This window comes from Mytilus californianus, unplaced genomic scaffold (genome assembly GCF_021869535.1).
Source record: "Mytilus californianus isolate M0D057914Y unplaced genomic scaffold, xbMytCali1.0.p SCAF_2, whole genome shotgun sequence".
NCBI classification, from domain to species: Eukaryota; Metazoa; Mollusca; class Bivalvia; order Mytilida; family Mytilidae; genus Mytilus; species Mytilus californianus.
Genome location: NW_026262668.1, coordinates 100733233 through 100748475, shown reverse-complemented (window position 1 = coordinate 100748475; position 15243 = coordinate 100733233). Strand labels below are relative to the sequence as shown.

The 15243-nt window shown below is 32.4% G+C and overlaps 1 protein-coding gene across 1 annotated transcript in view; it reads right to left on the bottom strand.

The window, feature by feature from the left end:
* LOC127730581 (uncharacterized) overlaps window positions 1–13858 on the bottom strand; it is a 53190-nt gene extending 39332 nt beyond the window's left edge. The window contains exons 1-3 of the mRNA XM_052239033.1: window positions 12121–13858; window positions 11188–11445; window positions 9794–9981 (exon numbers count right to left, since the gene is read on the bottom strand). Coding sequence (XP_052094993.1) covers window positions 9794–9981; window positions 11188–11445; window positions 12121–12125 — 451 coding nt within the window. The 5' untranslated portion in view covers window positions 12126–13858. The remainder of the gene's footprint in view (window positions 1–9793; window positions 9982–11187; window positions 11446–12120) is intronic.
* Between the last annotated feature and the right edge of the window lie 1385 nt (window positions 13859–15243).

The following is a 15243-nucleotide window of genomic DNA, read 5'->3' as shown; positions in this document are numbered from 1 at the left end:
ACGTCACTTTTATAATCTTGTACTATTATATACTTTCTCTTCAGTTTTCAATGCTGTTTTTATAGGGGGAAGAGGGGAGAGTGGGAGAGGGTGGCAAGTTGCGATTAAAATCCAAATACTTCTCTCATAGCGTAATTTTATTGGTATATATATTTTTTCACCACAGCGTGACGCATTGCGGGGTACATAAAATATCACACGCCCATTCCTCTGTCTGTCCTTCTGGTTAATAGATTTTTCAAGTGTACAATTCTTGACAAATTTTTATAAAACTAATATCGTATGGACACGTTCGAAAATCAGTGCATATCAACTGTTCTTTAAAAGAGTTATGCCATTTGAAATATTAATTATATTGGAAATTGCATTGTATTTGATGTCAATCCGTCATTTCTTTAATATATTTGTAAAAAAAATAAATAACAAAATAAACAGCTGCGCTACGATCGCATGATACGCCCATCGCCTTATGAAAAAAACCCATAATAAATGTTTTTAAAATAACACGGGGGTTGTACAGGAATTCATGCTAAGTATATCCTGACTCATTCCTTATTCTTTCTCAATAGGAAGTTTATAATGTGTTATATGATATCAAATTGAAGCTCAATAAAAATTCAAGATCTCAAAAATGAATTAAAGAATCATCACGGAAAAGTATACAGATCTTTAGATTAATTTAAGTAACAAGTATGTGAAGTTTTATGCAATAATTATAAATAGTTTCTGAGATACGGCGCGACATGTGAAAACCCCCTCTTTTTTCATAAACTCAATAACTATAAAATAAAATTTTGAATCATCCCCAAAAAGTACACAGATCTTCAGATTAATATAACTAAGAAGCCACGGTGTGTACAGTTTTAAGCAATAATCATAAATCGTTTTTGAGATACGGCGCGAACTGTGAAAAAAACACCCTTGTTTTAGTTACAAAGACCTGTAACTCAAAACGTTCACCAAAAAGTATACTTATCGTTTGACCATCATAAAAAACAACTATGTTAAGTTTAATGAAATTTGGATATTTGTGCTGTACCATGTTTAAGACGGACAGACAGACGCCGGACATTTGTATACCATAATTACGTTCCGTCAAAATTTTACGGGCGTAAATATTGTTGACTATTGCCTTTTTGTTAGATAAAATACGTGCAACGTGGAAGAAATAGGAACTTTGTTGTATCATTGTTAATATTAGCGGCATACCATTATTTATTTTAGTAAATTGTTCAGTTAGGAAATTTACTTCTTCGTGTACCTAAATTTTCGGTATTAGTTTTAAAATATCATTGGTTTTCTGTGCTGTAATAAAATGTCAGAAAATCGGATTCGGACCAAATCATGGATGATGAATGATAATAAAAATGATAATTGACATGCATTATATTAGTAACACCAAAAGGGTCAGTCGTCTTGAGATTGCTCAATATACGATACTTTGTTGAAGATCTCACAGAAACAGTAATGTGTTTTATTTCTTCTGATTTTATTAGACTGTTATCCTGTTAGAATCAAATGCACTAATATTAATGGTTTAGAAGTTAGCATGCGGGAGAAACGGAAATTGAAGCATCAAAAATCCACATTACGTTTCTTATTACGGAAAATTACACGCATTACGTCCCGCAAAAAATGACGTTTTGCGGGAATTCAAACGCATAACGTCGCGCCAAGAGTTAACTCCCTTGAAACTGTATCGGATGCCCTTAAAGTAAATAAGTTCAAAGGGGCGTAACTCCTAGAAAAAAAATTGAATCGTAATTTCCTGTCGATATGCACAACTACATAGTATGTCCTTATTATCTAAAAAGGTTTCGTGAAATTCTGTTGTGTGGTTTGAGAGGAGTTGCGATGACAAGAAACAGGACTGACGGACTGACGGACTGATAGACTGACGGACGGACGGACGGACGGACAGACGGATAGACGGACGGACGGGTCAAAAACATTATACCCTCCGCAACTCGTTTGCCTAAATTTGGTTAGATTGTTCATGAAAAAACACATTTGTGTGCATAAAAAAAAATCTATGAGATAGAATGTTGAAATAAATTGTGAGAAGATAGGTTTTATAATATATTTTAAGAAAATAAAAAGAAAAATGGTGTCACCGAACTTGTTTTTTGCTACAAGTAAAAATTAAAAATTTCCCTATCAGTCCAGTATATATTTTTTACTTAAAGAGTTATCTCCCCTTAAATGGCTTATTTGGAAACAATTGATTCTAAAAACACAAAATTTGATATTTGTTTAAATATTTAGAGTTATACAATAAATCACTTAGTGTTTTTATATATATATATACAGTCTAACCAATAAATTGCAAATCTGTCTCCAAATTTGCAGATTTAGGCAAATAACTAGACCGATTTTGTACTGGGATTGTACAATTCAAGATGGCGGTATACCATGAATCTACCTTAAATGTTTCGAATGCGTATTAAACTAATTCAAATCAGTTAATGCGAATCGAATTTTGAATTATGTGTGAATGCAGCATTGATATATCTAAGAAATGAAGAATATAGAAATATTAAAAAAAGATGGACAAAATATTTGTATTAAATTTGTTGCAATTTTTGTCTTGCCTTGACAGAGTCAAAAAGATATAATATAAAGGCATGCTGTTTTGGCGGCTTCAACGATGTATTAGTTTGTGATTTTGTGATAAGGTCTAGTTTATGGTAGGTCAATGATATTTGGTAAGCAGTTGTGTTAGCATAGGCACGTCTCATTACCATGGAGAATATTTGGCCCCAAAACTTTGCATAGTTTTACTTGCATGTATACGTTTGTGATTAGGTCAGTTTAGGGGGGACCACTAGTGGTAGGTCAATGATATTTGGTGTGCAGTTGTATAAACTTTGTCATTTCTAATTTCCATTGAGATTATTTGGCCCCGCCCCCTCAATCATGCTCTTTTTACTTGGAAACTTATTTTACTTTGAAATTTCATTTATTAGCTTTTGATTAGGTTAGTTTTAGGGAAACCAATAGTGGTAGGTCAATGATAATTGGCATCCAGGTGTAGAAGCATTACAAATGTAGTACGTCTCATTTCCATAGAGGATATTTGGTCCTTACCCCTCAGTCATATGCATGATCTATTGACTTTGAAACTTTACTTAGTTTACATGAATGAGTTTGTGATTATTATGATTATGTCAGTAAATTACCAGTAATCTTAAGTTAAAGCTATTTGGTATGCAAACGTATTGGTATTTAAAAGTTTCATTTTCATGGATATTATATAACCCCACCCCCTCATTATCATGATTATGGTTCATTGACTTAGAAATTGAATTTGTGTTAAGGTTTGTTTAATGGGAAAGGTTTTGAAAAGTCAATGGTATTTGGTAAGCAGTTGTATAAGCATTGGCACATCTCATTTCCATGGAGATTGATGAGCCCTGTACCATCAGTCATAGTTCATTGTCTTTGAATATCACTTACATGTTAAAGTATTTCTATTTTAATTCAACTTTAACATTTGCATTATCAAAATAACAAATAGGCAAAACATGTCTCTGTGTTAACAGCTTATTACAGATTAGACATGTACAATTGTTATAAAAATAAGAAGATGTGGTATGATTGCCAATGAGACAACTATCCGTCAAAATTCAAATGCAGTGAATGTAAGCAATTATAGGCAACCGTACAGCCTTCAAAAATATATGTTGCATCATTGCTAGGCCATTATAACAACATCAGCATTTATTGTAATATAATATACAAGAAAATTACACCACTTCAGATAGTTTCAGGTATGATTTGATAATTGTGCATAGTGGCACCAGCTGATCCAACTAAAACCGCTAATATGGCATATTCAAACTCTAGTACATAGTGGAATTAAGTGCCAGTCTTTGTAAGAATCAGGCAATTTTGAAAAAAATCAAAACATGCCCTAAAAAACCCACCGACCTAACCATCCTATTTTGAAGTTAACCTCATCCTGAGTTAGAAATGGTAGGTCTTTCGTTTCTGCGTGTCTGGTAATTCGAGAAATCTCTAGATAAATTTTGGTTAGAATGATAGCAAATTACGAAGTTAGCTCCCCGAATCTTTCATTTCTAGTGCATTTCAACCAAATTATATCTTGAATTACCAGAACAGGACAAGGAAACGAATGTTATATTCATGCACCATTATACATTTTGAACAAAAATTAATGTCAACCTGAGTGGGTTTTTGTTTGTCATGTTTTCACCACTGCCTGATTCTTAGGCAGATTGGCACTTAAACCATACAACACTGTTGGACACCATTATTGAAATTATTATTCTGATAAGAAATTTAGAATATTCCTCCATGCAGTCCGCAACAATTAGCAAAACCTTTACTGCATAGTAAGCTATAAACGACCACAAAATGACAAATGTAAAACAATAAAACTAAAGTAGCCAGCTGATTTATGTACAAAACAATTATGAAAAATAAATATGATATACAGCAACAATCAACAATCACCAAATTACTGGGTTCTCACTATCACTGTGTATCATCGCCACCGGAAATTGGGTACTAACGAAGCGGAGAGAAATGGAAAAAAAAAGTAAACAAGGTAAGAATTCATTCAATTTAAAGCATTTTTACTGATTTGACGAGGGTACCGCTTAAGAAATGATTTTCTGATATATAATTCTTTAAATTATTAGGCCGATGTGTACAAAATTAAGACAATATTGTGTGTTATACTCCAAAGCTTGCCACTTAGTACCTGAAAATTTCGAGGTCGATTGTCCTCTGTCGCCCCATTGGCAAGATATTCAACTGTTTTTCATTATTTTTCCAGACACGTTTTTAGATTATGATAGTGTGACATCATTTTGACTGAAATCTGTTGTCATAAAGATGTTTTTAAAGAATATAGACCAAAACATTGTTTGTTTATTGTACGGCGAATTGCAGGACGTTGTACGGCGAATTGCAAAATAACAACTTTTGTCTGTACGGCGTCTTGCTATATATTGTAATTTAAAGATGAAATTAATCACTGTTTAGATAACATCAAGTGACGATATTTTGGCTGTATCAAAGCTTTACCGGCTTACAAATATACAAAATAAACTACTTATCAAATATTATAAAATATATGCCGTTAATTCCGTTCAGAAGTCGTCGTTGCGTACCTCTATTTGACTTTGTGTTTTTAAAGACAAAAAGGTTTTTTTCAACCATATTATCCTAAATACATTCATATATCATTATAATAATAACGACTGTTGTCTTATTTGTTGTCAGGGTGAAATTTTGCAAGTTCAATACAAAAAACCGACCATTCATCTTTTGTTGGTGCTGTTGTTTTTTTTAAAAATATAAACAGTGGAGATGTTGTATGATTGCAAATAAGATAACTATCCACCAGGGTCAAATAAAGTGTATGTAAGCAATTATATGCTATATTTTGGCCTTCAACAACGAAAAGTCGTACCTTACAGTCGGCTATAAAAAGCCCCGACATGAAAATTGTGGAAGCATTCAACAAGAAAACTAACGGCCTAACTCACAACAAAACAATTTACGAAAAATAACAAATATGATAGAGATGAACCAACGACAACCACCAAACTACAGGCTCGTGACTTCGGACAGACACATAAAGAATGTGCTGGGTTAAATAGATATAGGAAGATGTGGTATGAGTGCCAATGAGACAACTCTCCATCCAAGTCACACTTTATAAAAGTAAACCATTATAGGTCAAGGTACGGTTTTCAACATTGTTTATTGTTTATTTTTTAAATTTCTGAAATGAATATTTGTTAAAAGAAAAGTGAAGAAAATCATGAATTGTGTTTCGAATTAATTTTCTTGTTTCTTATTGAAAATAAGATTGCATTTTTTTTTTAGTTTAAGTAAATTCAATCAATCTTTTTATTTACAGGGAAAAAATAATAAAAGACTGTTGCTAAGACTGTTTGGCCTAAACTTAAATGAGTAGATGGAGGGGTGGTGAAAAGGAGTGTATTCGTCCGAATTTTCATTGTTACAGTAGTACATTTTCATGATTACTATGTATAATATTTCTCAGTAATTTTTAATGTGATATTGTGCCAGTTAAAGTTATATAATTAATACAAGTAAGACTTGCATTTGCCTTAAAAGATATAGCAGTACGTGATTATTTGTTTTCAAACACACCTTCTCTGTTTTGAAACTTATTAAGGTATGGATCTCGGCCTATCTGTTTGGTTGAATATAAATGTGAATTCATAGAGTTTCAAAATCAACAGTAAGCCTTATTTTTGTGTGTGTGTAAATAATCTAATCTTTAGATAGATGCTAAAATTAAAATCATTTTTCTTAATAAGAAGAAAAAAGTGCAACTTAAGCACGCCTGAATGTAAAAAGGTGTACCCGACTTATTCGTTCACGATAAGAATTTACCGATTTCGGTATTTTAACAAAACTGTTTACGAGGGCAAATCAATAAATGAACGCTATCAAATCAACATTTAAATTTACGTGGACTGTTCCAAAAGAATTTATGAGTATGCACCATCAGGATTCAAAAATATTTCAACCTGTCCTTATTTGATGTTATTTCATTATAATTCTTTAAACTTACAAGTCGAAGATGCTAGCTTTTGTGAATTGTATTAATAAGTATATAATATTAAGATGACAACCAAAAAAAACTTCATACAAGGTCATCTTTATTCTCAAGTAGAAAGTTTATATAAATAGTGTATGCCGTAGCCACAGCCAGATTTGTATCCCTTGTATCGGATTCTTTTTTCATTCTTTCCAAAAATGATTAATCTAAGGTTAATATTTTTTTTTAAATTCAAACAGTGTTAGCCACCGAGCTTGTTCGTTTCTTACTATATAGAGATGAAGTTTTTTTTTTAGAAAATTAATGTTCTTTATTCTAATATATTGGCTGTATCTGCCTTTTACAAATAAGACAATAACATTAATTGAAAAAAGAAGACGTGGAATGGTTTTCACTGAGAGGACTTTCAAACAAAGTCCAAATGAAATAGATTTGACCAACTATTGGTTACTATACACTTCACAATGAACAAAACCCATACCGTATCAAAATTGCCTGATTTATGACAAAATCATAAACAGATATGTGAGGCAGCAACTTACGACAGCCGCTATATTACATGTTCCTGACCAGGGACAGACACATATATATTGAGGCGGGCTTAAACATGTTTGTGAGCACTCAAACCTCCCTTAACATGCTGCCGTGGTGTAGCAATACAATATTTTTTTTTTGCAGAGAATGATAATTCATTCATATCATTCATTTCATCTGAAAGTTGAAAGAGAATTCATTCACTTAATGGTTCTAAATATTCAATGCGGAAAAATTATCCTGCCATTACCTCTTTCCTTCCCTCCACCCACAACCCATCCCCGAAATGTTCATCACTTATATGCAAATGCTGACTAATGTTGTATGGTTAAAACATTTGGTTGAGGCAATCTAAAGTTTGAGAACAGAAACGACAGCTTAAGCTTTTTTCATTTATAAAAGGGCATAACTCAAGAACGGTAACAGTGACGCTACCCAATTTATAACTTGATCTGTGTTTTGTGGTGATAAGCATTTCGTGTAAGTTTTAAAACACTTGGTTAAGGCATACTAAAGTTAGAGAACGGAAACCAATTATTAGGACTTTCTGGACGGACATGGGTAACATTTAACGCTACGTCAGGGCAGAACAACAGGTCAGTAAAACAGTGACATGCCTTTCCGAAAGTTACAACATTTGCCAGCTTTTGTATATGCCGTATTCATATTGTATACATCAGGTATGTAAAAGATGAAATAGGACTGTGTTCAAGCCTTATATTGTGTATACATCTTAAATGGTGACAAGCGAATTGTATTTTTATCAAATGCATAATTAGATATTTGAACCTAATACTTTATTTTCTTTAAGAAGACGGCAAATAAATATTTTGAAATTAGCAAGTTGCCATACAGTTGAAAACAAGTTGCCATACAGTAAATTTGTCAACACGAGCAAGTTGCCGTACCCTAGACTTTATTTTTTATGGTCTATATTCTTGAAAAACGTTCATTTTGACAACAAATTTCAGTAAATATGATGCCACACTATAATAATCTAAAAAAGTGTCTGGAAAAATAATGAAAAACAGTTGAATATCTTGCCAATGGGGCGACAGTGGACGATCGACCTCGAAATTTTCAGGTACTAAGTGACAAGTTCTTGAGTATAACACAAAATCTTGTCTTAATTTTGTACTTATCGGCCTAATAATTTAAAGAATTATATATCAGAAAATCATTTCTTAAGCGGTACCCTCGTCAAATCAGTTGAAATGCTTTAAATTGAATGAATTCTTAACTTGTTTACTTTTTTTTCCATTTCTCTCCGCTTCGTTAGTACCCAATTTCCGGTGGCGATGATACACAGTGACTATGGACATGTACATACAGAATGTGGCGGGTTAAACATGTTAGCTGGCACAAAACTCTCCCCAAACATGGGACAGTGTATGTGCATAATCTCAGACATTGAATCTTTAAAAAATAAATTGGAAATATCTTTTGAAAGTGGTAGGATTGGATAGCGGAAACATTACGGTACAAACATTATTTGATACTTGAGAAATAGCTGAGATAAATATTTTCACCAATTCTTCCACAATATTCATCTTTACTTCTGTCAAGTTTGCCTTTGGTTTTATAATTAACTGCCTATAGCGCCCTTGGTGCTTTGATTTAATTTTATGGAATGTAATTCAATCAAGCTCTTAAGATAAAACAATGACTATGTATGGTCATTTCATCCCACCCTAAAAAAATAAATAAGTTTAAATATTCATTTTGTTTTTTAAATTACAAAACTCCACAATTTTTCCCCAATTTCATCTCTAATTTTTGGATTTTTCGAAGATCATTAACTCGCTGTAAAACATGTCTGAAACAGGAACATGTTTCCATGAACAAGCCCCACTAACACATTTCTACTCCAGTGAATCGTCAAATCTGGGTCAAAATCCCAATTTGGCATATTTTTTTTTTCAAATAACGTCATCTTAACACATGACATAGGCAAAATTTCTTTGTTCTTACTGTACTATAATCTGAATAATGCACAGCTAAGGTTTGCATTAACTACCTCAGATATGATTTGGATTAGTTTTGTGCTCAATGGAATCTATTACTACGACTTTTTAAATATTTATTCCTTGTTAGTGACTATTTTGGAATCGTATTTGATGAGGTTCATTTTAAGTATAGTCAATAAAAATTAAAATAACAAAAATACCGAACTCCAAGGAAAATTCAAAACGGAAATTCCCTTATCAAATGGCAAAATCAAAAGCTCAAATACATCAAACGAATGGAAAACAACTGTCATATTCGTGACTTGGTACAGGCATTTCCTTATGCAGAAAATGGTGGATTAAACCAGCTTAACCTCTCACTTGTATGACAGTCGCATAGAATTCCATTATATTGACAACAATGTGTGAGAAAACAAACAGACATAATAAGTAAAAATGTCAAAAACTGCAATCAGACTATGTTTGGTGCTACATACATGTCTTCAAAATTAATCTCCGTATACAATTGAAAAATTAAAATTTAGAAAGGGTGGGGGAGGTACATTAAATTATTGAAATTGAAACTTTTTTTTGTCTGTTTACTTTGCACTATAAACTAAGGCACATAGGCGGATCATAAAACTAGCTTATGGTTATGCACAGCCTTTTGAAACGCGACATAGAAAAAAAACGAGAACCAGCGAAAAGTAAATAATTCATTGATTTGTTTTACAAAACATTAACTTACCACATAGTTGATCGTTAAAAGCTTGACATTCTCTTCCCAGTGTTGACAACCTAACCCTCAGTTGTTTTGTTTTGTTGTAAGGCGTGTAGTCAACCATCTGGGCAAAAACACTTTTATCCACTCTTCCATCCCTGAGAACTGCATGCCACATGCAATAACATTTGATGGTGTTTTCAACCTGAGTTAATCTAAAAAAAAATACCAATATTTTAAGGCATGTATAGAAAACGTAATCAGAACAAGAATACTTTAGTACACAACTTTTTGCTTTTCAATAATTGATTATCTATGTGTATTTGATTATGTGACTGTCGGACTTTTTTTATACAGATACTTTGTGTTAATGAAAACGCCCACAAGGAGAAGAACGATTACAATGAATAATACATAAATATAATATATGAAATAAAGAAATTACAATAATTCATTCTAATTTGTTCCTGATTATAATAATAATAGTTCTAGTGATTAACCCCCCTCCACCCAATAAAATAAAAAAGAATTCAAATAATGGAAATACATAGTAAATAATATTTCATTGATCTGAGTATTTCCAGCTGTACTTTTTTTTAAAAGCATTGTTGGTTTTTAACTTGCTCAAATGCGAATGGTTTCTAAACAACGAAGCTACAAATTTAAATAATATATAGACAATATTTTTATATTACTCTTGATCCACGTAAAATTGTTTTCTGGAAGGAGTATGTTAAAATACTAATGGACTTTACTAATGTTTTTGTTATTGTTGAAGACCGGCACAGTTCATAAGGAAATGTACCTGATTTTTTTTGTGAAACTGATCACTGATCACAAAGATTACATAATTGATCTTTAACATTTAAAAACTAATGTATTTACCTTTCTTAATGTTGAGATCATTGGGACTTAACCTCAACTTTGCCAATATACTTCTATTATAGGATACTACAAAATGTGTTTTGTTTAAATTCTGAAACATTTTCACACTTAGATGGATGTTTAATGTCCTGTTGAAAACTAAATGCATTTTCAGGACGAGGACATTGTATAGACACTGCTTTGAACTAGACCAACACACTGAGATGGATTTCTCATGGTAACAGTCGGCAGGAAGACATGTCATCATACCCGGACACATTATTCTGAACCCGAGCCGACTAGTCTTTGTTCTTACTCAGAAATATCGCGTGATTTACAGAAAAGCAGGAAATATATCAATTCTCAAGGCGTGATTTACAGAAAAGCAGGAAATATATCAATTCTCAAGTCTTTGGTTTGACCGGTTGGGAATCGAACCCAAGACCTTTTGCAATTAAGGCTGTTCACGCTAACACTAGGCAACCTAGGCGGTTATTGAAAAATGAAGTGAGAGAGTGTTAATCTTAAGACTGTGATACGTTCAATATGAAACTCACTTTTTGATTGTTTTCTCAACCGACGACTTCTTACAATGAAGGTGAGGTATCAATGGATTACATAGTACTTGCAGAAAATTCGGGAGCTTGCAGTTCAATTGACAACTGTTTCTTTTTATGGATTTTACTTGTCCATTAACTACTGCAGTATTTTCGGCATGTGTCCTTTCTGTCAATCCAACCAGCACTAACAACAGCACAATTATAAAATTCATCATCCACATGGTATGGAACCTTTCATAAACATGTCTTTTTTCACTAAAAATATACTGTAAACAGTGAGCTTTTTTTCATTTACAAACTACGCATAGAAATGGGGATGTCAATGGATCGGATGATGCGTCATTTACCAAGTTGCTGAGATTGCGCAACGTTAATTTTACGAGGAAGGAATTTACATTACAGAATTTGCCTATTGGGCATTTACAGAGGAATACAGATCGAAAGTTTCTACAACGTGAGATCTTTTTATACAACCCTTGATTAAACATTTTTAAAAGTCTGAATCAGAAAATATTTGCTAAATGATTATTACGTTTCGTGATGTCGCGAGTATCATTTTTTTATGCAGACAAAAAGGATTGAAAATATTCACCAATTTAAACATGAAAATAAACACTTTTGAGCACGTAAATAAAACGCAGCCCAAATATATGAAATATCAGTGAAAATTTTATCCATATTCGTTATACAGTCCAATTTCTGGTTTTTGTCCGCGGTTGCAAAGCACTTTTTCTAAATCAAAGTTATTTTGAATCAGGATGACACAGTCTCACTAGTATATAGTAAATAGCATTTTGATGTTCAAAGACAATGTCATAAAACTATGACAATGTAATTTACACTGTCCAAGCATCAACTCCATTCAATTGGAGTGTATGGTACGCTTATCGATAATATTTCCGACACTTGTTCTGTTTTTTTTTAACTTACCTCATAGATAGTGAACATTGCTGTTTACTTGCACTTCGAAACGTTTACTCCACATTGACGTCATAATAATAGACGTTAAATTACGGGAAATTTCAACGCGTCATTTAGCAATTTTTTAAAAGGTGTTAGAAATGGTTCAATCAAGACTGTTATCATCATAAAATGTTCATTTATGTCCGTCACTTCCAGTACAAACACTCACAAAATGGGAACACGTATTCTGCTTTACTTTTATCATAAGTAGGTATGTACTGCCCGTTTTAATAGCAAAATTCTCCTAGTATCTCAAATATTTTACGATTAATCAGTAATCAATCTTTTGTACGTTTAATGGCAAATGTTAATTTACCCTGATAACCTTAATGAATTAGCAGGTTGGGTACATTAATAATCATTCAGCAAATATAACATGCATATATAAATGATAGTTAAGATGACATTAAAATATGCCGCTTTGTACAAATCAGTTTTTTCAGGCTAACTTACCAGGTAATAGTATTCGAAGACAAAGGTTGTGTTCTGCAAACGGAAATCACGAAAATTACCAAAGTGTCAACTTTTTAACCAGTCTATTGAAATTCAAGATCCTTTTTCATTTATCTAGGACTAACTTTTAATTACAATGGTTCATTTGCTACAGCAAAAAAAAAACAAAAACGTCTAAGCGAACAAGCACAGAAAGCATCATTTAGTCTTTATAAAAAAGATACGTAACCTCTCAATACATATCGACTTGCAATTACAACTGTTTGATGCACTTATACTTCCCATTCTGACATATGGGAGTGAAATATGGGGAGTCGGAAACAATTACATGCTGGAAAAACTCAACTACAGGTTTGCCGAAATGTGTTAAAAATTAGATCCTCGACAACAAATTTTATGATATATGGAGAACTTGGTCGTACACCAATAGATACCATAATAAAAGTTAGAATGTTTTTTGGAATAAACTTCTCGCCAATGAAAACAAACTAAGCAATATCATGTATCAAATAATGTTCAACTTAAAAGATGATTACACGTTCTAGTGGATTGACTATCTTAAATCGATTTTAGACAATTCTGGACTTAGCTATGTTTGGACTCAGCAATTGCCAGTAGATATAAATCAATTGAAACACGCCGGTTCTGAAAGAAAATTCCGAAAGATGCATACATTCAAAAATGGTCTAGTCAAATTGACAATTCTTCCAGAGGTGAATTTTACGGTCTGTTTAAAACAAAGTTTGGTCTAGAAAAGTATCTTGTACAATTATCACCAATTGAACGTGAATATATTTCTAAATTAAGATGCTGTAATGTGAAATTTTCAGTAGAGCTGGGTAGATGATACTATATTCCGAAAGAAGAGAGGGTATGTAATATGTGTTCGATTGCTATTGGTAATGAATACCATTGCTTATTCGAATGCAATTCCATCTTAGTAAAAAATATCAGAAATCAACACATTCTTCAGTACTATGTTGAATATCCCAGCGCAGCAAAAATGAAAGGATTACTATCATTGGGTAATATAAAGGCACTAAAAATGTATCTTTATTCGTTTCAAAGTTAATTAAAGTATTATAAAGTATAGTAATTATTTATATATTCCATTTTAGAGTTGTTTTATTTCTTTTTATGATTGTATGTGATTGTATTTTGTACATGCTTACCTCTTGTTTCACATGTGAATGTGACATAGTGTTTTCAAATAAAGCATATTATTATTATTATTTACATTCCAATAAAATTACAAAAAGTATAGTGTAGTATATATGAGATAAGGACTTTATGACACTTTCTAATTGGTTTACCCTGGTGAATTTTAAACATATACCAGTAATATTGCGGCCAATCATATTCCACAAAATTCTTTGAAATTATAAAAACAATCTCTGAAGTAATTTATACATTTTCCCTGTATACATTATTCAGGTGTATCTGTAATGTCCAAAAACGTCGAAAAATAAGAGTCCGATGCAGTCACTATGTTATCTTTTCTGTGCCTTTTTTTCAAGATCTATAGAATTTTAAATTATTTGTACACAAAAAACGAATTGCTGACCCCATATAGATTTTTTATCAATAAAACGCAAATTTTAGTAGCAATAACATAGCATTTTCAAAGAAAATTCGTAGGTCTTGGTGAAATAATAATTATAAGTCAAAATTGCTTTAATAAAATTAAGAATGGAAACGGGGAATGCGTCAAAGAAACAACAACCCGACCAAAGAGCAGAAAACAGCCCAAGGCCACCAATGGGTCTTCAACACAGCGAGAAAATCCCGTACCTGGAGGCGGGCTTCAGCTGGCCCCTAAACAATAATGTATACTAGTTCAATGAAAATGGACGTCACACTAAACTCCGAAATGAACCAAAATTAAAAAAAAAATTTACAAAAGTTACAAGACTAACAAAGACCAGAGGTTCCTGACTTGGGACAGGCGTAAAAATGCGGCGGGGTTAACATGTTTTGTGAGATCTATACATCTAGCCAATCAATGTGGAATAAACAAACACACAGCAATACGCGCAGTAAAATTCAGTTTTAATGAAGTCCGAGTCCGATTTTTACGATGTGTACGTGTAGTCTATACTTTTGGCTTTTTATTTTCCGGATATCTAATTTGGAATGTCTCAGAAGGTGTTAAGTTACATATATAATTTTTCTCTTGTTACAAGCCAAATTAAAAAAAAAATCCGTTAGATAGTCTATTTACGTACCTGTAACTGTGTTACCGTAATCATGCTAATCATGTTACTTGGAATCTTTTGGGAACACTGTAAATAGAGGTAGCGATTCATGTGTGTGCTGTTTGCGAAAATCTGTCTTTTCATAAATTAAGTGTTTTACCTGAAAATATGTTGACAGAACTGAATGTGTGATAGCCAGGATTAATCACCAAATGTGCGGCATGGTTGTAATGCAGGTGGTAACTTCAGGTAAGGCTAGATATTTAAAACACAACTTTGTCTTTGCAAAATCAGGACAAATGTGTCATAGCCATCCAAATAATTATTGTCGAGACCAGCGCTTGTGAATTTTACTTCAGTTGAGTTAATTCTTAATTGATTTTTTTGAATTCAGCACTTACCATAAATAAACTGCTCTGTTTAATACTATCAATGACCTAGT